Source organism: Parus major, chromosome 7 (assembly GCF_001522545.3).
Source record: "Parus major isolate Abel chromosome 7, Parus_major1.1, whole genome shotgun sequence".
Lineage (NCBI taxonomy): Eukaryota > Metazoa > Chordata > Aves > Passeriformes > Paridae > Parus > Parus major.
The window spans coordinates 24000822-24021873 of record NC_031776.1 but is presented as its reverse complement, the minus strand read 5'-3'; the positions used below and the strand labels follow the sequence as shown (position 1 = coordinate 24021873).

The window sequence follows — 21052 nt, the reverse complement described above, 5'->3', positions numbered from 1 at the left end:
GCCAGTAGCATCTCCTCAGTTTACTGATGCTGATAAATCTAAAGCTTTGGAGATACCCACTTTTCCATTTAGCCTGAATATAAGATGCAGAAAAGAGGTACTCTCCACCTTCCCCGCATTGTCTCTGCAGAATAGTAAGCATTCCCAGGGAGCAATTCTTCTGACAAAATATAAAATTCACTTCTAGAAGAAATGACCACACACACGCCCTCTTCACTGACAGCAGAGGAAGCCCTAGGAATGTTCTGTTCTAGTCCTTTTCATTGTTTATTCCTTTAATGTTTGACTTATTCCTGGATTCTTATGAATATAGAATCAGCTCAGTATCATGTACTCCTACAGAATCACAGCAAAAATGTTTATAAGCACATCTTGGATCCATGCAGAAAGATCACGTTTAAAAAATTATAAAAGACACACAAGTTGAATAAACTTCAAAATACTTATTTTTTTTTCAGGGTTTTAAAGTCAATAATTTGATCTGGGAGGAAAGGGCTAGAGTTTGTAGGGTTTTTTAAGAATGGAATGGTCATGGACTTGTCATTCTTTGGACTTGTCAGGACTTACCTCTTTTATGGACTTCTACCTTTCATAATGGAAAAGGATCTTGAATTTTCTTTCTTTCACTAGGAGTCCACCACCATTTAGTCCTATGCACATTGGGGTCACCCAATTTGAAATTTTTGTCCAGTGAACACAGCTGGAAATTAGCCTTAGTCCAGGAGACAAGAAAGATCTTCCCAGAATCCCTTCCTTCTGTCAGGTGTCACTTCCACATTCATTACAATCAAAATTTCTTAATTAGAGCACAGAATGAAATGGCAGCTGGCAAATGCAGAGCAGTTCCAGAGTCACGCAGCTCATGCTACTTGTTGAATGTGTCCTATGAAATACTCAGTGCCCTGAACATTTCCTGAAATTGAGAGCAGTTGAGAAGGGGTTGTCTGCAGCACACCCTGGGTGTATGCTACCAGAAGGATGAAAGAAACCTCTTGGTTTTCCTTTATGTTCTTTTATTTTTCCTCATTTTGTAATGAACTTTTAGCTCCAATATGTTCAGCCAAATCAAGCCAAGATTTGAAAGAAAGCTAGTGAGAATTCTTCCTGTATTCCTGCAGTATCTATAGCCCATCTTGCTACTTGCAGCATGTTCTGACTCTGGCCACTGCAACATGCAAATGCCTTATGACACGTGAGCTTTTCCCTGCCAGGCAACTCAAGTCGTGATCTCTGGCTGGGAGACACTTCTCATACTTTATCACTGGTGATACATTTAAGTGGTCTCTTTCCCCTAGGTGTGATTGCTGCCGTGGTGTTTGTCCTCATTTGCCTGCTGGTGGTGATGGTCCGGTACATGTACAGGCACAAGGGCACCTACCACACCAACGAGGCCAAAGGAACTGAGTTTGCCGAAAGCGCGGATGCCGCGTTGAAAAATGACCCTGCTCTCCAGGAAGCAGTGGATGAGAGCAAAAAGGAATATTTCATCTGAGAGGCAAGGATTTCCATGGAGACTTCCCCAAGGGAATCAATCAGAAATATAATATCAACAGAAGTACTAAAAGATGGATAATATGAGGATACAGGCGAGCATCCTAATTGAAAAGTATCTCTTTATGATTTTTTGTCACTGGGTTGTTTCTTTTCCTCTAGCAGTGAAGAACTAAATGCCAGATACTTGCCTGTTGATTTTATTAGCAACACAGCTGGTCACAGTTGAAATCAATATCAGATAAGAAGAAACAAAATCTCAGTATGAGTGATACACCAAAACCAGATAAAGATAGCAAATGTCAAGCCTTGACATTTGGTGAAAATAGCAGATGCCAAATGAAAACATCCTCTTAGAGATAATGATGCATCCTATTCTGATATGATGAACTACCTGAAATTAAATTTCAAATGTAACAGAACAAACATTAAACTAGATAAAGGTGATCTAGCTCAAAAAATTAAATGTATAGCCCAGATATCCCCTTCATCCCTTAAATGTGCATTTTTATTGGCACAAGGGAGTTTATTTTGTTTGGGATTTTGGGATTTACACTGGGATTTTTTTTTTTATTTTTGAATTTTATACATATATAAAAATCAAAGACACTTCAAAGAAATAAAACTCTTGGAAAACATTAAAAAGGTAAGAGTGAAGGATTTATTACTGACTTTCTCTATATGGCAGCTTGAGAACTGCAAAATGTTGGAATTTACATAATAGTATATAATAGTCAGTAGACGTACAAATATGATTCCAATTAGTCTGTAGGTTTTGTGCACACATGCATAAATAGATAGATATTAAAAGATAAAAAGATAAATCCTGGTTCAAGCAGGCCCTTTGAAACAATGGAGCTCAGCTACATTTTTTTCATGTAAGATATTCTTTGCCTGAATATTTATTTATTTATTTTGCATTAGAAAATTCTCTGAGTGCCCACCAGCAGGATTTTGGAATTCAGTTCTGCTGCAGATATGAGTACATCTTTCACAAATGCAACCCTATGACTGTCACTATAAAGAAACTTGTTCATCTGCATCCCACTGGCTCTATTTCTCACTCTGTATGGCTTCTGTGTATCCTTTGCAGTGTGCTAGACCAGAGAATTACACTGACATCAATGCTGTATTATAAATAAATAAATAAATAGATTATTCGTGGTGGGTCACATAAAAAGATCTTATTCCTCACCTAAGAATCAACACTGATGAGTTTCTTTACTCCAGTAAGTTGGCTTCCTAATTGAAGCCCACAATTACCTCCAGAAATAGGATAATTGTTCTCTGCACCTGCTCATCCACAGCTGTCATGGTGCCCTGGACCGCTGAAAATAGAGGTGGAGAAATTCAAGATAACAAATAAGATACTGATGAGCTCTGCTGAAGTTGATATATTTTTTTCCAATGCTTTGATCTATGTTTGTGTGTACATATATATAAAGTCATCTACAGCTGTGCTTTCAAGACACTGCTGCTGATCACTTGTGCTCACTTCTTGGCACCAAAGCCTGGAAAGCTCCTGGACTCCGGCGTTCATTACTGACATTGGTCTCAAAAATATTGTTAGAGATCTGAGCAAGGCAAGACTGAGGACTCAACTGAAGAAACACAATATTTTTTTCTTTCAATCACAATCTCAGTCTTTTGTCAGTACTTGAAGTAAATGGACTCTGAATTATTTTTAGAATCCAAATCCCTTTAATTTTGAATCTTAAATCCACGTGTTAGCATTTTAACCAAAGAATGTGAATTTATGAAATGCTTAAGTTACTTTCTGTAGCATACCATTGCAGAATCACATTGTATTCTGTGGCTAGTGCAGTATAAAATTCACAAAACACAGTACTGACAGAGCTCAAATATTTTGATATTATGCACTTGACTGTCTTCTTCTTCTTTGAGCCATTAATATTTTAATCATTTTGCTACTTTTGAAATAGGAACTATTTTATTTCTCCAGGACAAGTGTTAGAAAAAAATCACTTATCTTAACTGTAAGACTGAGTTTCTAAAACTGAAGACCCCTGACCCTCCAGTTCAATAAAGATGTAAATATTTCCTCTGAGAAAAGGATAACTGGGGTGACCTGAGCTCTGCTGCCTCTCCCACACAAAGTGTGGGAACACCAAAGAACTTTCCTCCAGCCTTAGCAGGATCTAAAGAGGACTACCAGTCTTTCATGCATTCAGAAATTATTAATATTATTAGAACTGTTAAAGTAAATAGACTTTAGAGAAAATTGTGATGGACATAGCAAATAAATTCTTGCCTCTGTCCCCAGTCATGAAATTCTGGCTTTTGCAAGTTGATCCTGCAGATCTTAATCAGACACCTGTGTCTTACCTGTTACACACAGGAACATGACTTAGTGTTTCTTTTGGTGTGGGTGTGAGGTTTTAATTATGAGGTAGACTTAGACAAAGTGCCACACTGGAATTGTAGAGGCCAGATTTTCTGGTGGTATAGCATGAGTTCAGCTCAGCCAACTCTTACCAGTTCAGTCAACTTCAGACTTTGTGTCATTGCTTCCCTTAAATCTCAACTGAATACAACTTCTATATCTCTTCTTAATAGCTTAATTAACAATCTTTATCCCATTTTCCCTATTTATCTGGGCTGACAAACAGTCCAAGCATTCAGGAACAGCTTCCCTATTGATAATGAGCCACTTTGAATAGTTGGGCAGCAGCACTTTTTTCGTGAGCTCTGGTTTCAGTGAATTTATTTCTTTACTGTGTCCTTCTGGGCTTCGGGGCCTTCTGTATTTACAAATTACTCAAGCACATTCAAAAGAGAGAAGAAATGGTTTCTGAAGGTTTTCTGCTTCTTTGTTTTCTTCAGGAAAATCTTTGCTTTGTAATGAAGCTCATGATACCTGATGACTGGCAGATTCTGATGGCATCATCCTGTTTTTCACTCATACAATAACTTTACTGTCTTGAATCATTCAATTTAGGTGTAAAAAGGGTGAATTACAAACTTCCTATAACTTTTGCAACTAATTAGCAAAACATCCTTCTGCAAGCAGCATGCTGTGCTAAAACAAACCTTGTGTACAACGCTGAGACATCTCAGCTGGCAGCCGTAGCTTTTCATCACTGATGGTTAAATGATTTTTAAAATTTGCTTCCTGAATAAAATAATAAATGAAACAGATTCTTCTTCCCCCACATACTTTTATGTGGGGTCCCTCTAATGCTGTGGCCTGCTGTCCTGCAGCTCTTTGATGCCCCATCTTCTCAGCTGTGGCTGCTGTTCTTGCAGCTTGCAGTCCCCCAGCTCCCACCTGGATCTCCACTGATTCTCTGTGGCAAAGGATTAGCCATTTACTCATATATTTATCTATCTATTTCTATTGATGAAGGTGCTCTGCCCCTCTCTGCTAGCCAATAATAATTTTCAAAAAGGTTTTAGGTTTGGATTGCCAATCCTATGTCAAATTTGAGCAAATCTGGCCAATCTGACCTGAGACAGATTTACAGAGTGATCACATATGCCATGTTTTTACAGACAACAGGTCTAAAAATAGCACTGCAAGTTCTGTAGTTGTTAAATTTAATGCTATAAATCTCCAGTGATCATCTCCAGTTTTTCTCCCTAAACAAGGGACCATTATGATGATCCCTCAAGCCAATTGAATTTGTCCTCATGCCTTAATGCCCTGTGAAAACTTGTTGAATCCTACTTTGCATGGGAAGTCTTAGGTCCACATTTACAAGTATAATTTTATAGTGATGTATGGGAAAGCAGTGCACCAAAATTACCAATATTTGCTGAAGTTGTCAGACAGAAAATAAATATGATCCTGTGGGAACATAGGATATTTTTTTAAGATGTATGGAAATGAAAAGAATTAAACATGGTATTTCTGGTGACATTAGTGAGCTTTAAGAGTGGGTTCATGAAGCTTTCAAATTCTTTGACTGATAAAAATAATCCCTTGCAAAGGGAAATTATCTCCTTTTAAACCATTTCTTTTTGTCAGTCTTTGAAAAAAGTTTTCAGAGATTCAATATTCTGACATTCTGTCTTAACATCTAGAACTCAATTCCTTCTAATTTTATGAGCATAACTGACAGTCCTCCCTTGCACAAAAGTGGCTGCTTGCCCATCTCAGCCTCTGAAGCATCATTACAGCTCAGCAGAGTAATTCTGTCTGAAATAAGTCAGTCCCAACTGTGTATCTGGCCAGCCAGACCATGGACCTGGTATACATTTTCTTTTCTGGGGTTTGGTGTCTATGGTTCCAGGTGTTCCCCAGCTCCAATATGCCTTTGCACATTAATACAGACACAAGGAGAATTCAGTCAGCCACTTGTCAAGGAAATGAGACATATATAGATATACATATGTGTGTGTAATTTTTTTTCTTTTTAGAATACCAAGACCAAATCACTTTGGGATACTGTTAAAAATAGGACTATGGGATTTCTCAGAACATCAAGTTTTCTCTTAAATCAAATCTAAGAATCACAGGGGTATATCAGTACATGGAGATAAAAAGGACTATTTTCTTTCAACAAGGAATGCAGACAAAGTGCTGAAACATTTATAGTTCCTGGATAAGCAGAAAAGAACTGCACCAGTTAAAGCCTGCAAGGATTCCTCACAGAACAGAGGAAACACTGAGACAAGATGCTGAGAAAAATCAGTAATAAAGAGAAAGTAAAAATAAGAGCAAGAGAAGGTAATCTGATTGCTATAGGGATGGAGAGAAGTTTTTTTTCAAACAAAATAGATATTCCTATTTGGAGAAATCAGTGTATTTTCTCACTGTAACTGCTGACAACAAATTTCTTTGAATTATAGATGTTTTCTTTGAATTAAAAGAGATGTTTGGATTCCTTATGTGTGCAAGTCCAATCAAAAAACGATGGTACATACATACCAACAGAACACTCACATTAAATGTATTAAAAGCTGTTTATTGCATTTTCTAAAGTCTCTTGTTCTTCACATGAGAAATCTTTGTCTGTTTAGAAAGTGCAAAAGCAGCAGTTCATTCAGGACAGAATACTAAATACCTGAACGAGCAATGGACCCACATCTGATGTCTGAAAATTTGGGTAAATAAAGGAAGCTAACAATATCAAAATAAAACCTAGATGCTGAGCAAAAATTCCAACCATATTACAAAGAAATGAAACGTTTGTTGTAGTAGAGATTCTTCTCTAATTCAAGACAGTAGTATTGTGACTGAAAAGAAGGAATCCTTATTTTATGTACCCATTCTCTGTGTGGTTGGGACAAAATCCCATTGAATTCCGCAGGACAAGTAATTGATTGACCATATTTATCCTTCCTGCGAAAAAATTGTATTTCCATGCATGCCAGAAAGAAGCATATTAAATTAAAATACAATCTTTATAAGTGCTGAGCTTTCAGCATAACTTCTTGCCTTCACACCTTTTCTGTTGTTTTGAACTGTGTGTATGTTGGAAAGCATCTGATATGTTGTACTAAAGTCTATTTGGATTGCAGCATTGCAATGAAAAGAATAGAGAAAAAGAGCATCCAAATCTTACTGCTGATTTTATATTAAAGCTGACTATAATGTTTGTATTTACCAAAGCTATTAATACACTGATGGTGTAAATCTACTCTATTTTGAATGGAAAAAAAAGTGAAGAAATTAATGACTTTATAATTAAAGTTGTAATTTTCAGCATTTAAAAGGCTCTTCTCATATTCTTCTTCTTTTTCAAAACATCATGAACTTTTAGAATTGCCAATTATGTTCTTTTCATGAGAATGTAGATCAAAAAGGAATAGTCAGCTAGAATTTTTCTTAATAGAGCATACAAATTCTAAAAGATATACTGCTGGTGTTTGCATTCAAAAGCAAGAGAAGCTTTTGATAGATCTAAGAAGAAGTCAATCTTCAAACGAGAAATCAAACAATTATTTTCTCTGAAGAAACATTACTCTGTGGATGTTGGTGTGGACCTGTGTCCTACTCTATGATCCATGGTATTCTTAAAAATTCTGGGCAGATTATAAACATCTAATGGCTATTTACTGTTGGCTGACCTGTCTTCCACCCAGCTGGTACCAAATGTGAATATTTCTGCTTTGTTCTGCATGCTTTCCATACAACTTATCTTTTGTCTTAATATGTCCCCAGTTAAAGAGTATTGAGAGGATATGCCTGGTATAACAAGTCTTGTAATAGAGTTATAGAATTGTTAAGGTTGAAAAAAACCCTGTGGGATCATCAAGTCCAAGCATTAATCTTGACACTGCCAAGACCTTTTTCAAAGATTACTGTCAGTGAGAAAAGGTCTTCAGGTAGTATATTATTGTGTCAAAATGGTACGTCAAAGTGGTGAAACCAAAAGGAATCACCAGGAATCAGATAAGTTTTGATATCTGTAGAGAAACTGTTCCAATGGGCCTTTAATGTGCCCTAGAACTTTGATGGGCAGACTGTTTGGAGGCCAGCACCAGCCAAATGGTTCATCAGCAATGTTCTAACGATGATGCAAAGGTGAGCAAGGAGGAAATGCTACTGAAGACTGTAAGCTGGATCCTTCATTATCAGCCAGCACACTGTGTAAACTGGACCTTGACTTCATACCACATCACACAAAAGGATTCAGTGTTATTGGAGGTGTTTCCAATTTAGCAGCCCAAATCTGTGATGGCTTTTACTGTTACCATTGCATGGCAGTTCCATGGAGACTGGCCACAGGCTAATTACCAAGGAATAATCAAAGTGTATTCACACCAAATGAATCTGTTATGCATGGCCAGTAGTCGACAAGATTACAGCAGAAACAAAGAGGTGAATAAAGAAAATATAAGGGGAGGACATGAAAAAAGAGGTTTCAGAATGAAGTGCCATCACATAGCATGACCTTGCACATACATATGATTTGCTTCATACCAATTCGATCAACCTAAAGCTTCAGCACGAGATATTTTGACTACACTGAGAAAGAAAAGCACCCAGACCTTGAAGTAATAAATCTGTTTCCCAGCAAGTATTTTGATTAACATTTCTATTTCAGCTTCAAAAGAAAGGTTTCATACCTTAGCAACTAATCTTGCTAGAACTATATATAGAACTATATATAGAGATGTTTCTTAATTTCTGATGTTTGCTTAATGACCAGGAACACCTGAATGGTCACTCTGTTTCCAGTAAAAAGAAAGTATTTAATCTCACTGAGGGATTGCTAGCAAATTCACTTGGAAGGACTTCTTAGTGTGACATATAGGTATGTTAATAAAATGCAACTCAGTGTCACATTTTTAGTTACTGGGAACAATCATCCTTATTCATTCTAACACTTAATGGAGTGATCAATAGCATTTTAATAAAGATCCCTGTTGTTCATATTTAACATAAATAAGATTTTATATTGTATTTCAATTAAATTACACTTTCTGCCATTCTTTACTGTCAGTTTTTGCTTTCTTCTTCATTCATAAGTTTTTGTTTCACAAATGTATGTGAGACCCTCGGGGCTCTCCATACCTTTTCTCATATTCTTGTAATGTTCTGCATAAATAGACCCTTGTGCTCAGAATTTCTTCCATAAAGCAGAAATATCTCGATTCCTTTCTGTCAGCAGCAGCACAACTTACCTAGTAGAACAAAATTTGAAGAATCAAAGATTATTTGTTCCATAAAGAGAGCTCAGGACTCTCTCAGCCTTTCTTCATGCATGACATGAGTGATGCTTCTGACATCAGGACGCAAGAAAGCAAAATGAAAAATGGAAGGAACAGCACAGAATCAGGAACAAGTGGATTCCCCTGAACAGCAAGACGTTGAACATTTGCCAAAAGCCCCCAGAAATTTTTTTTTTTTTTGCCTTCTCATTCAAAACCTCTCTCACCTTCTTCCCTGCAAAGAAACATCTGGAAGCTGTGTTTAACCAGATCTCTCATCTTGCAGCTTCACTGACTGCAATGAAAAATGGATTACAGGCACAAGGATAAGAGCAAATAGTTCAGGATCAGATTACTTCAAACCTTATCAGACCCACCAAGTCAGTTTACTCCTAGCCCACTCACGGGTATAAGTCACATGAGTTTTGAAAGACTGTCCTCATTTTTTCATTTTGTTCCATCCCCCAAGTCCTGCCTTCATCCTCTCCTCCTGTAGGAGTGGGAATTTCCTTATTAGCCTCTGTCTGACCTTTTCATCGATACAGTCTTTGGGGGAGAAGAGACTGTTGTATTGGTTGTGGTGGGGTTATTTCCCCATTCAAAAAAACCTTAAAACTTGATAAAATTGTTTTGTTAAACTCCAGTTGCTCAGGCTATTTTGTAAGGAAGATAATGGAATAGTTGTGAGTGAAGGTCATATTCCCAAAGATGATCAGCCTTCCTCCCCAAAGCATAGGGGCATTGAAGATTTAAAAGAAAGCAGTATAGAATATTTTTCTAACATGGATCAAACAATATATTTTATAAAAACCAAATTCTAGGCCAAAGTTTAATTGTTTTTGAAAAAAAATATCTGAACCCCTCATAATTGTCTCCTCTCTGAAGTAAAGAGTAAATAAATAAACAATAATCAACAGTCTGAAGAAAAGGCATTTTTAATCAACCAGATGAATAAGAGGTCATTCACTAAAACAATTTCTTTTCCAGCAGTTTTGTGTTGAAAAGTAAAATTTGTTAAGACTGCACAAAGAATATTTTGTTTCCTCTTCGCTCTGCAGGAACATTCATGAAATGTGTTTGTGTCATTTTAGCTAATAAACATTTCTTTTTTTATGTAGTGTCTTCCAGGGTCTTGCCCTATCTCTCTATGCAAAAATTGTATTTAAGGCAGAGATGGGAAAATATATATAATCATTCATCGTCTAGCTCCAAATTCAGGCAAAAGTTCCCATCTTCCAAGTGCTCCTTTTCATTTTATTGATATTATTATGGCAAATTAAACTGCTGAGAAAATGCTCTACATTTTCCTAAAAATGTGTATGTAGAATGTATCTCTCTGAAGTTGGAATTCCCAGCCAAAAAGACAACAGAGTCTACAATGGATTAGAAAAGCAGGAGTGTGAGACTCCATTAGCCCCATGAGGAACACCTCTGCATGTGCCTTGGTTTGCCCTGGGACTTCAATAAAGAGAAGGAGGCTATGGGGGTTTTTCCTTGTTTTTTGTTGTTTTTTGGAGGTTTGTCCTAAGAGTGGTATAGCCCATCCAGCAAAATTCCTGATAGGAGTAAAATAAAATAATCCCTCCAAAGATACATAGCCTTCTCCTCCAGCTGCTGGGGTGCAGAACATACACATATCCATTCTCAAGGTCTAATGCCAAGTCCATAAAGAGAAAGTTAAGCTTTGCTCCACTGTACCCATTAACACCATTCTGAACAAGATCAGGGAATTATTTCTATCCCCAAGTGTGTATGCCCTAATTTTGGATCATTTTTGAGACAGAAACTCTGTAACAGAGCAGCTGCTTTGTCCCATCTCTATCACAAGGAGCTCTGATGTTTCACGTGTCTCAGATATCAATAACCTCCACACCAACATCTGCTGCCAGCTTGCAAGGGCCATCAGCTACTGACAAAACACTTTCCAAAGGGTCTCACTACCTGCAATTGAAACAGCAAAAATGGACTCTGCATTAGCTTTGGCAACAGCTGCAAGAGGCCAGAGATGCAGAGTCCATAACTTGTAGGAGCAGTTGGATCAGATGCAGTAAAACCAGAGCAACCTGTGGTCCTGAAATGCTATGTTGGTGTGCTAACACACAAACACATGGACCTGGGAAAGCAATGAATTCTCCCCTGGTACCTCAGGAATGGTGAAAAGTGAGTTCATGCTGCCTAGCACCTCACTGTGTAAACACAGCTATATACTTGTATTCTAGAGCAGCATGGCCACAAAGACAGGCTGAATTAACCCAGCCCCACACCTATCTGTGGTTGTTCAAACTCAGCACAACAAAATCGAAGAGAAATCTCTTCTGACAGCTGAGTCAGAAAGCAGCAGGAATTGATGGCAGTGACTCGCTGTGAAGATCAAGCTGTGGTTCTCACAAATATTTTATCACCATACAGCACAGAAAACCTCTCCATGAAATTCTCTGCACCTGCACACTGACAAGCAAAGTCCAAGCAAGATCTCCCTGTAAAAGCTGTTTTTGTATTTGTATCCAGAGGGTTGACTCAGCCCACAAGCAGCTTGTATAAATTAACACAGCTCTCTTCACTTCAGTGCCATTCACTTCAGCTAGTTTGACTCAAAAAAAACCCCACAAACAACAAAACCAAAAAGCCAAAAAACCTTAGTGTAAATTTGTCAAGAACCAATGAACACACTGAAAAATGAGATCTGCATGAAGAGAAGTTATGAAAAGGCTTGATTCCAACACTTAGGACTAAAGTGTACTTTTTGTTAGGCTTCCAGGAAAAATTAATGTTGCAATAGGTAAACTGGAAAATAAAAATTACCTTAAGCACAGAAAAAAACAGCATGTTTGAAAGCAGTGGATTCTGATCCTTTCTAAATTATGTTGGCAGAGCCTTAATTTTGCAGAACCAATGGGGTTTTTTTAATCTCCTCAGCACAGTTAATCTGAAAATGTGCTACTGTAATTATAAGCCAAGGCAAACTTGCATGCATTCTAGGCAGAGTGTCACAAAAAAAAAAAAAAAAAAAAAGGGAAGAAATATGCTATTGTGAATTAATGACTTCATTAAACAAAATTTTCAGGATTTTGTGATGGGGGACTGAATTGATGGGCGAGAATTATCTTCTTTAAACATCTGGGAGCAGAGCACAGCTGGCTCTCTATTGGAGCTTGGCACTCAGCATGCTATGAGACATACTTCAGTACATAAGAGTGGCTCTTATAGAGCTGAATCATTTTGGCAATTAACACTCAAAGCAATTTTCACACAAGCTCTTGATACATGAAATTTGAGTTTTCCATAAGTGACAGGCAGGCTGCTGTATGCAGACAGTGCCAGCTTTGCTGTAGCACTTCAAGGTTTATGAGGGGGAAAATGTGTTCAAAAATGGAAGGTGCTTTAAACAAGTTTTTCTGCTCACTTGAAAAGGAAGGCTTACTGAAAATGTTTTACTATTATGGGCCTGCCGAAAGTTAGTTACCTCACAGGAATATTCAGATCAAGGGGAAAATTTTGAAAGTTTTACATCACAAGAGTATGATGTCTTAGAGGACCAAAAAGATAATTTGCTTTTTTACCTCTTGCACAAAATCTTGCCTTGGGTTGGCTGGAGGAAGGTAATTGTTCACATTTCCTATGAAGAGCAGCAGTGTAAGTTAGTGGCAAGAAACTGAAACTGTTGAGAAAAAAATACTGATAAGTGCAATTACTTTTGGTCAAAATTCCTGCAAAGTCATCAATTTAGAAAAAATACATTTTAAAAAGCCAACTATATTTAAGTTTCCTATAACTGTTCCCTGAACACTGTTATGCTATCACATACAATAGACTTTCTCACTCAGAATTCCTAGGAATCTGGGAGTTGACTGATGGATTTATCATGCTTCAAATGGTTAATCCAGTTCATATGGCAGGCAGGAGTTACCACAGACAGAAAAAGATGGTAAAACTTGAAGTTAGTCACAGATAAAATTAGAAATGGAAAATAGAATTTGTTCTACCATCAAACATAACCCAAGCACTTTGCAAAGTCAAGATATCAACCTTAAATTTAAAGCACAAAATGAAAAATCAACATTCTTCTCCCACACCAATCTGTGAATTGTAAGTGAAGGTCCAATGTTCATCAAAGTAGTTTTGTTTATTTTTGAATGATTAGGTTATTTTTTTTCTTTTTTTTTTTCTTTTTAATTAAGCACAGGACTGAGTAAAACATAAGCCAGAAGAATAATCTAAATTTTGCTGCTCCTTTGGTTCTGCAGAGTAGTGATTTCAGGTGCTCTTTGAACTGGAATATAGTGATTTAGTAGCAGTACAAGGAAGGTTATTTAGAAGACAAAGTTACATAGAGCAGTTGCTGCCCGCCATTCTGCTCTTAAACTATCAGCTGGTTCTGATAAAGCTGCTCAATTTCCACAGAGATAACTGAGAACAGAAGCTGCCTGAAGACCCCTGACTTGATTAGCGTTTTTAAGTCAGAGTTGAACCCTATCTTCAGAAGCAGTTTTCCTATCAGTAGCTGCTTCAGAGCAAGCAATAGAGGTACACAGCTGGATCCTTCAGACCTAAGAGAAAATTGAGCAGAGGTGCACCGAGAGGTAAACCTCTGCACCTGAGGTATCTCAGAAAGCTGGGTTTACTGACAAGTAGGGTCAATACCAAAGATTTTATTTATGCATTGCTGCTAAGACTGACAATAACACTTTGTCATTAAGTGCCTCAAACTCATTTCACCTAAACTCATATTCCACCAAGGCTATTTTAGGCTTCAATGACCAGAAGCATTTCATCAATGACTCAGAACTCCCAGCACACCTCGCTTCTTAACACTTACTCAATTGCTGCACACCTGGACTTCATTCCCCAAAATACTGCTATTATCCAAGAGTCACGAATCCTTCCAGTCACCTAGGGTTTGCAATCTAGCACAGCAACTAGGTGTAGTTAACTTTCTGTGCTTGCTTCCACTAGGGAGCAAATCCTCTCTTATTTAGCAAATAGTCACAGCTGGGAAAAAGATTTTATAAGGAAGTTTTTCAGTCATCCTTTGATTTGACTAGAGGGGTGCAAAACAGCGTGGTTTTCATTTGGGTTTCAGAATGTATTTGTAGCCAAAGATGAAGTATGGAGAAAAGTTTGAAGGAAGAAAAACTGCAGTGTGAAAATACAGTGATGCTTAGTGAGGAGCACTTAAAAATAGCTCTTGGAGAGCAGGACACTCAATGAAAAGAGCAGGTCCATATTTCTGTATAATTCTCAATGGCTTTTCTATGTAAGGACGGTTTTCTGGCAGACCAGGATCCTTAGAGGGAGAACAAGTTCTTCCACCCTCCTTTTCTCTCCCTGCTCATCTCATCCAGCGTGGATTTCTCAGTCAGACCTCAGCATTGCACCATTCCCCCTGAGGAATGCACTACACCAAGCACAGCCCACACACTCTGGTCTGCTGGCCAGTGCCTCTTCTACCCTGCTACCAACAGCTTCATTTTGTCCAGCCCTTGTCTCTTTGCCACTAAAGTGGTTGCTCCCTACCAGTGAATACTAAGTCTGCTTCCCTGTGTGGTGAGATTTTCTTTCAGCTTATTTTGTCTCTAGTGACTCAGGTCAACAAATCTCTCTCACCTTCCTCGTAGTGACATCTGAGTAAACCTCAGAAGCAGTTAGAGGCTGACTCTGGTAATGTCGGGAATGTGTGTAGCTCTGTAAGAGAGCTGTAGTGGGACAGAAAAAGGTCCATGTAAGCTGATACCTCATCTCCTTTACTGATAGCAGGTGTATGAGGGAAGGCTACAAGAACAGAGGAACCTTAAAGTGCAATTTTTCTAAAATATACTCTGAATATTGATTATTTAAAGATTTTTCATATCAGAGGAAGTTTGTATTTTCAGATTGTAAGGTTTTTCCTCCAATAATTTTTAAATTCATTAATAATAGGTTTTATTTTGAATTAACATCATTATTTTTTGTGTCTCAGACATGCTGAAGCAATAAGCTACACAATTTTATTTATTTAATAAAGAAGTACGTTCTTTTCTTTGTTCTGAACCTGTCCCAGAGTTTCTCAGCAGACTCCTGATAGTCTTTGCATCAGATGACAAAGAGTTTTTTCCATTAACTTCCTTGGTGGTCCTTTTATCACTTGGAAGCCCTGTCCACCCTCTGCAAAGCTATTTAAAACAGCAGCAGTAACATGACCTGCCTTGTGTGAGGAAAACTATAGCAGCAGTTTCAAAAAATGTTAAATTGGTTGGAAAAGTACATTCTTTAGATTTTTTTTTTGTACTGCTCTCAACTTCTGTTCAATGAGTCTTTTAAAGCTTGACATCCATTCTCTGCATAATATAGTCAGCAAGACACTACCTTTGTGGCAGCAGCTTTATTCAAGAAGATAATGTTCTGCAATCCATGGCTTCTATGCAACAGACAGCATTTTAATCTTCATGTGATTATAGACCACTAGAGGGTTTTCAGGACTGTCTTTATGTGTAGTTTTGATAGGAAAAAAAAAAAAATTGGCTTCCACACTTTGTGGTAAAGCTGTTCTCTTCCCCAGATAACAAACAGAACTCATTGGACTGAACTATGATAATTTGCAAGGCAAAGCACTGATGGGTACATAAGTGTCTTGAGCCCTAAGTTGGTCTTATTTTGGATGGACTTGGTTATTGTATCCAGATAAATTGGTGGCAGGAATCCCTGCTAATACAAAACATCTGCAGGCTGCAGATGGGGTAAATTCTAGTTATGGAGGCAGCAAATTTCTCACTAGCTGACAGCATGGGAACAGTATCAGAATGTTTCACCCATCAGAGTTTCACACATCACTCTCCAGTTTCCTTTCACAATCATAAAGCTATTATTTACCAGTGCTAAATAGGACTTCTCCTGTCTTTTCATGAAACATGAATCAGCTCTGCACTAGAACCAGGGAAATACAAGCCTGTAGAAGTCCTAGTCCACCTTCCCATGGGGTACCATGTCACTGAGCTGGAGGCAAATATAGAATCATTCCTCATCAGTGATTTGATGAATAAGGATCAATGAGTGTAGTCACAGATTTTGCATTGAAAGTTTGGTCCATCTCACAAAGTCCATTTCCATTAAGTGAAATGTAATATTATCTAAATATTATCTAAAGAAGTGAGGAACAGAACGCTAATAGCCAGTGTGACATATTTATAGTTCATAACAACAACACAGCTCGACATACCTTTCAAGGGTGATATAGTGGGTGACCACCTTCCCTGAATGCACCAGCAGACAAGAACTACAATGATTTTTTTTTTCCCTATTTGGCCCTGCTCACCTGATGCTGACACATTTCCTGCATAGTGGAATGACATGTCCAGTTCTGGTGTTGACATTTTAAAGAGGATGTTGAAAAACTACAGGGTGTGTAGGGAGGAGTCACAAACACAGCTCAAGGGATGGAGAAAAATATTTATGGGAAGCGAATTTGATCTTATCTCAAAGAGGACTGAGACAACCATGACTGGTGCACTAGGAACCTTCAAGAGAAAAGAGGATATACAAAATTGTCTTTTAATCTTGCAGAGAAAGGCATAACAGAAAATTTAATGGAAATTAAAATTGAGCAAATTCATATTAAACAATTTTAATGAGCGTGATTAACCATTAAAATACACAGAATCAGAGTGTAGCAAGTTCTTGATCTCTGTTCCTGTGTCTGTGTTAACACTTTAAAAAAAAACAGGCTCTCATCAGCAAAGTTATAGTCTTTCAGAATAGATGTGGGCTTAAATGGATCACAGTCACACTTTTATGGATTCAGGTCAAGACTGGCTGTCTTACACATTTCTGGAGCAATATGTAAGCCAAACATAGTACAGGCTGCTGGACTCCATCCAGGAATAAAAGTGTGTGATCAACTGGCCAGGCACTTGGTCTTTTCCATCCAAGGGTGAAGTTTTGTTAGCAGATCTACAAATCTACACAACCTTCCCTGTTCACAAAATGTCTTGAATACCCACACTTGCCCAAAGGAAGCCTGATTGCAAAAATCACTTACCTTCACAGAGGGCAAGTACTGCAAAAAGTCATATAAACTGCACCACAGCTGTGCCTCATGAATGAGTGAAGCCAGTAGCTATTGCCTCCTGAAAATAAAAGTGTAGGAGGCCTATCAGCTTCTCAGGTGCTGTTTAACCTGCAGGTATTGTTGTTTGTGTTGCTCAACACAAAAACCTGTTACAGTGTTATCGCTCACTCCAACAGATATAGCATTGCTAATTATCCCATCATGTACTACTTTGCAGAGATATAAATAGCCCAGTTAGTGTTCTTTCACATTATCTAGCAAAGAGCCTCTGAAGTCTGTGTAGGGAATAGAACTGCTTGAAAAGAAAAGCAGGTCACTTTAAAGACAGATGCTGTAATTCCTCTGCACATGCTTCAGACACTACAGTTTGCTTGAATCAATTCAATAGAGAAGGAAAATGGTAATGACAAATAGGGTGATGAGAGAGATGAATTAATGAATAGTCTTATTGTTGAGAATTCACCCAAAGCAGAGATGTTAGAAGCTGATGCAAATACCATTTGCCTCAGATTCTCCCAGATACAATACTTCACAGATCCCTCCTCCAAATTAAATCCAGAACTTGGATCCCTTTTGCTGCCTGCTAAAGGTGATGTTTCATTGCTGCCAACAGAATAGCTTCTTCTAGAGCCCTGCCTTAGGTGCCTCTTGTGTGTACCCCTGAGCCCTACCCCACAGCTGAGAAATTTTGCCATATCTGGCCTTGGCTGCTTATTCAGCTTTGGTGCAATGGCAGACTCTCTATGGGAGATTGTGCCTGATGAATAGGACTCCCAAATTTCAAGCTGAGATTTCCAGGCTATAAATAGATAAAATCACAAAGAATTGGTGAAACACAGGATGGTTTGGGTCATTTGTACTCATGCATAGAAATTCTGGACAAATGTCCTACATCCTCAAATTCTGCCTAGGTAAGATTTCCAGGCAGTAAATATATCTCAATGGGAAAATATATTTTAAATAGTATAATTATTAATCTAAGCAACTGTTCAGAAAATATTAAAAAAACTGGGAAGTGTAGACCTATCTCTTGGAGAGGGAATTGACAGAGAAAATTATCAAAACCAAGCTGAGGAAAGAAAAATTTATTCTTAATGAAAATTTGCGGATAGTGAGATATTGTGCTATATGGTTGAATCACTGAAAGGAGGTGGTATGGGCCTCATTTTGCATCTGAAGAATGAAAAGCATAATCCCAGTTAGATATTGGGAAAAGGATATCACAGACACAGGGGTCTGAAATTTGTTTCATCTTTTCCCAAGTTCCATAATCATTGTTGGCATCACAGTCATTTATCTGCAGTGTGTCTGGTATTCAAGAAGGAATTATTTCCTGGGAGCCACATGGATTATTACCGTAGCCAGCTTGGTTCCAGGAGCACCATTTGGCGACCTTATGGCAAAAGGCTGGAAGTTCTTCCAGGCAGGTTGTCATACATGAACATAGGTAGCACAGGTTACTCAAATGAGGCTGTGATCTCTCAAGTTTACTTCATTCTGAGATTGGCTTCTGCTTGTTTTCAGGTAGCTTTAAGACATTGAAAGAAGAAATATTTTCCTGGTGTTTCTTTCCAACTGAGCAGCCATATGGAATTCCATGGGGAGAGTTGGCTGACAGCAGGAGAGGAGACAGTCCAGCTCAGAGTGGATGCACTGAGGTGGTTCCTCTCCTCCAGGGTGTCATCCACACCCTGGAAACCTGAGACTTTTGTCCCATGGGAACCACAGGAATTAGTTGGAATGTGATAAAGGGGTCTTGACAAGGACACATGGAGTCACTAATTAAGTGGATTAAGGGGAATCTGGATGAACACCTCTGAATGTACTCATGGAAAGGACAACACCTCTATAGAAGAAAGCACTTCTATACAGGAATAAAATTTCTGTGGTGTTGGAGGTGAAGATTTTCCCCAAATTTGCACTGACATTACATACACTTCATGTCATAAATTTTTTAAGCTGTGGAAGCTCCAAAACAACTTTAGCACATTATTTTCTGAGCAAACACCTGTAAAAGGAATGTTGTAAATCCCATTCATTCCTTGAGATGACACTCAGGCACCTGCATGTCTCAAGGCAGAACCAAAGTTTCAAAAAGCTTGTTTGCAGTTGTCCAGGGAATTTTTCATTCATGTCTCAGGCTCTATTTGCTATGCAAATTGAATAGCAGCACGCCCAAAATAACTTACATGTGTCTGCCTATTTGCAAATTGAACTATGCAAACTAATAGGCAGCAGAAAACTGGGTCCCCACAGCAAAGTACAGAGATATGCAACTTATAAATCAGCAGGACCTCTCTGTTGCTGTCTCATAACTCAGCTGCCCAATGAAATTACCTCCCATCTTAGACACCTCTGGCAAATTCGGTCTCCATCTGCCAGTCTTTCTAACACCACCATTTGCAAGTACACCATGCCTGCACAGACTGGCTCCAGAGCTCAAGGACACCAATAGAAAACCTCTCATTTATTTCAGCAACCTTTAAAGTAGGCAGGAAATAAATAGGCATATTGCACACATCGTTCTAAAGAGGCTTTTCTTCCTACCAATTACTCCAGGTACATTTGTGAGGAGTTCAAAAGTGTTTTGATGGAAATGAATTTGTGTCCTGAAAAATCAAGAGAGCTGGTGATGAAGTCCAAGAACTCAGAATGCAGCATGTACAGCGTGGGGTTTTTTTTCTAAAGATTAATTCACATCACTTCTCAAGAGACTCAGCCTGAGCAGTTGTGACAGACCAGACAGAATAACCCTTTTTATGCACATTACCACGACTTCTAGCAACACTGCTGTGATGTTCTTCTTAAGCTTTTTGGTGTTTTAAAGAGAGATGGAAATTCTATTACCAAATGTTTTTGGCTTTCAAAAAAATGCTGCTGTCTTTGGAAGGAAAACTTTCAGCAAGAATTAGTCTATCTAGAGAAAACATTAAAAGCATTTTCTATTGAAAAAATAAAAGTTTAATTACTTATTTTGATGTGCCTGACTTAAAGTTTTACTGTCATGCCATCAAAATTCTATTTGCAGATTGTTTTTTGAGCAAATAAATAAAACTGAACTGCCTGATAATGTTTTGAAATTACAGGGATTAATTTTTTTCTCATACCAACTCACAATCATAATTGTTTCTATTAAACAGGTTTTGCACCTCTCACCTGATTTGTGCACTGAAAAAATGACAAGATTATCCTTCCTTCCCACATCCTGCTGAGCTTCCTGGAGTTAAGAGAGCAGGGTTTTGACCACTTGTGCTAGCAGCTAATCCATGATACCTTCTTTTGTTCTGTTTGTGTCCATGCAGGCTGCTGCATTTTTCAATCCTTTGGCCAAGAGCCTCTCATGTATCCTAGATCAGTGTTCCCTAGAGCAATGCTACAATGGATCCCTGCCCTTTTCTTGGATGAAGCACCCACTGCAGCACTGGGAACTCTCATCTAAACATGCACCATGCCTTGGACACAAAGCATTCTAAGCATTTTGCAGCCCTAAATTTAGAGTTTGCTGGGCTGTGAGCTCAGCCCAATGGGCAGTACATGCCAAAAGTCCTGGAACATTTCCTGCAAGGTAACACTATAGGAGAAATAAGTGAAGAAGTATTTCTAAACCTCGTCTATGTAATTTTTCAGAAGTTTTTGTTCAGCATGAGTGCAAACAGGAGGACACAGACTCTGGGGTGACTTTTGCAGCCACCCCTCCCTACCCAGCATAAATAAGTTTCTATTTATCTCAGTGTGGCTTTGTGCAAACTGAGCCATTAAGATTCAAATGTCTGAAAGGTGAAATAGAAATAGCATAGACCATGAATATCAACATAATCAGATTTTAGACCTGCAGACCTCCCTCCTGCAAGGGAATTAAATACAATTTTCTGATACCTGATCATTAAATTTTATGCCAGG

At 38.2% G+C, this 21052-nt stretch overlaps 1 protein-coding gene across 1 annotated transcript in view; it reads left to right on the top strand.

Moving 5' to 3' along the window:
* Positions 1-7162, top strand: part of GYPC (glycophorin C (Gerbich blood group)) — a 33828-nt gene extending 26666 nt beyond the window's left edge. Inside the window, exon 3 of the mRNA XM_015635018.2 lies at positions 1296-7162. Coding sequence (XP_015490504.1) covers positions 1296-1492 — 197 coding nt within the window. The 3' untranslated portion in view covers positions 1493-7162. The remainder of the gene's footprint in view (positions 1-1295) is intronic.
* The last annotated feature ends 13890 nt before the right edge of the window (positions 7163-21052 follow it).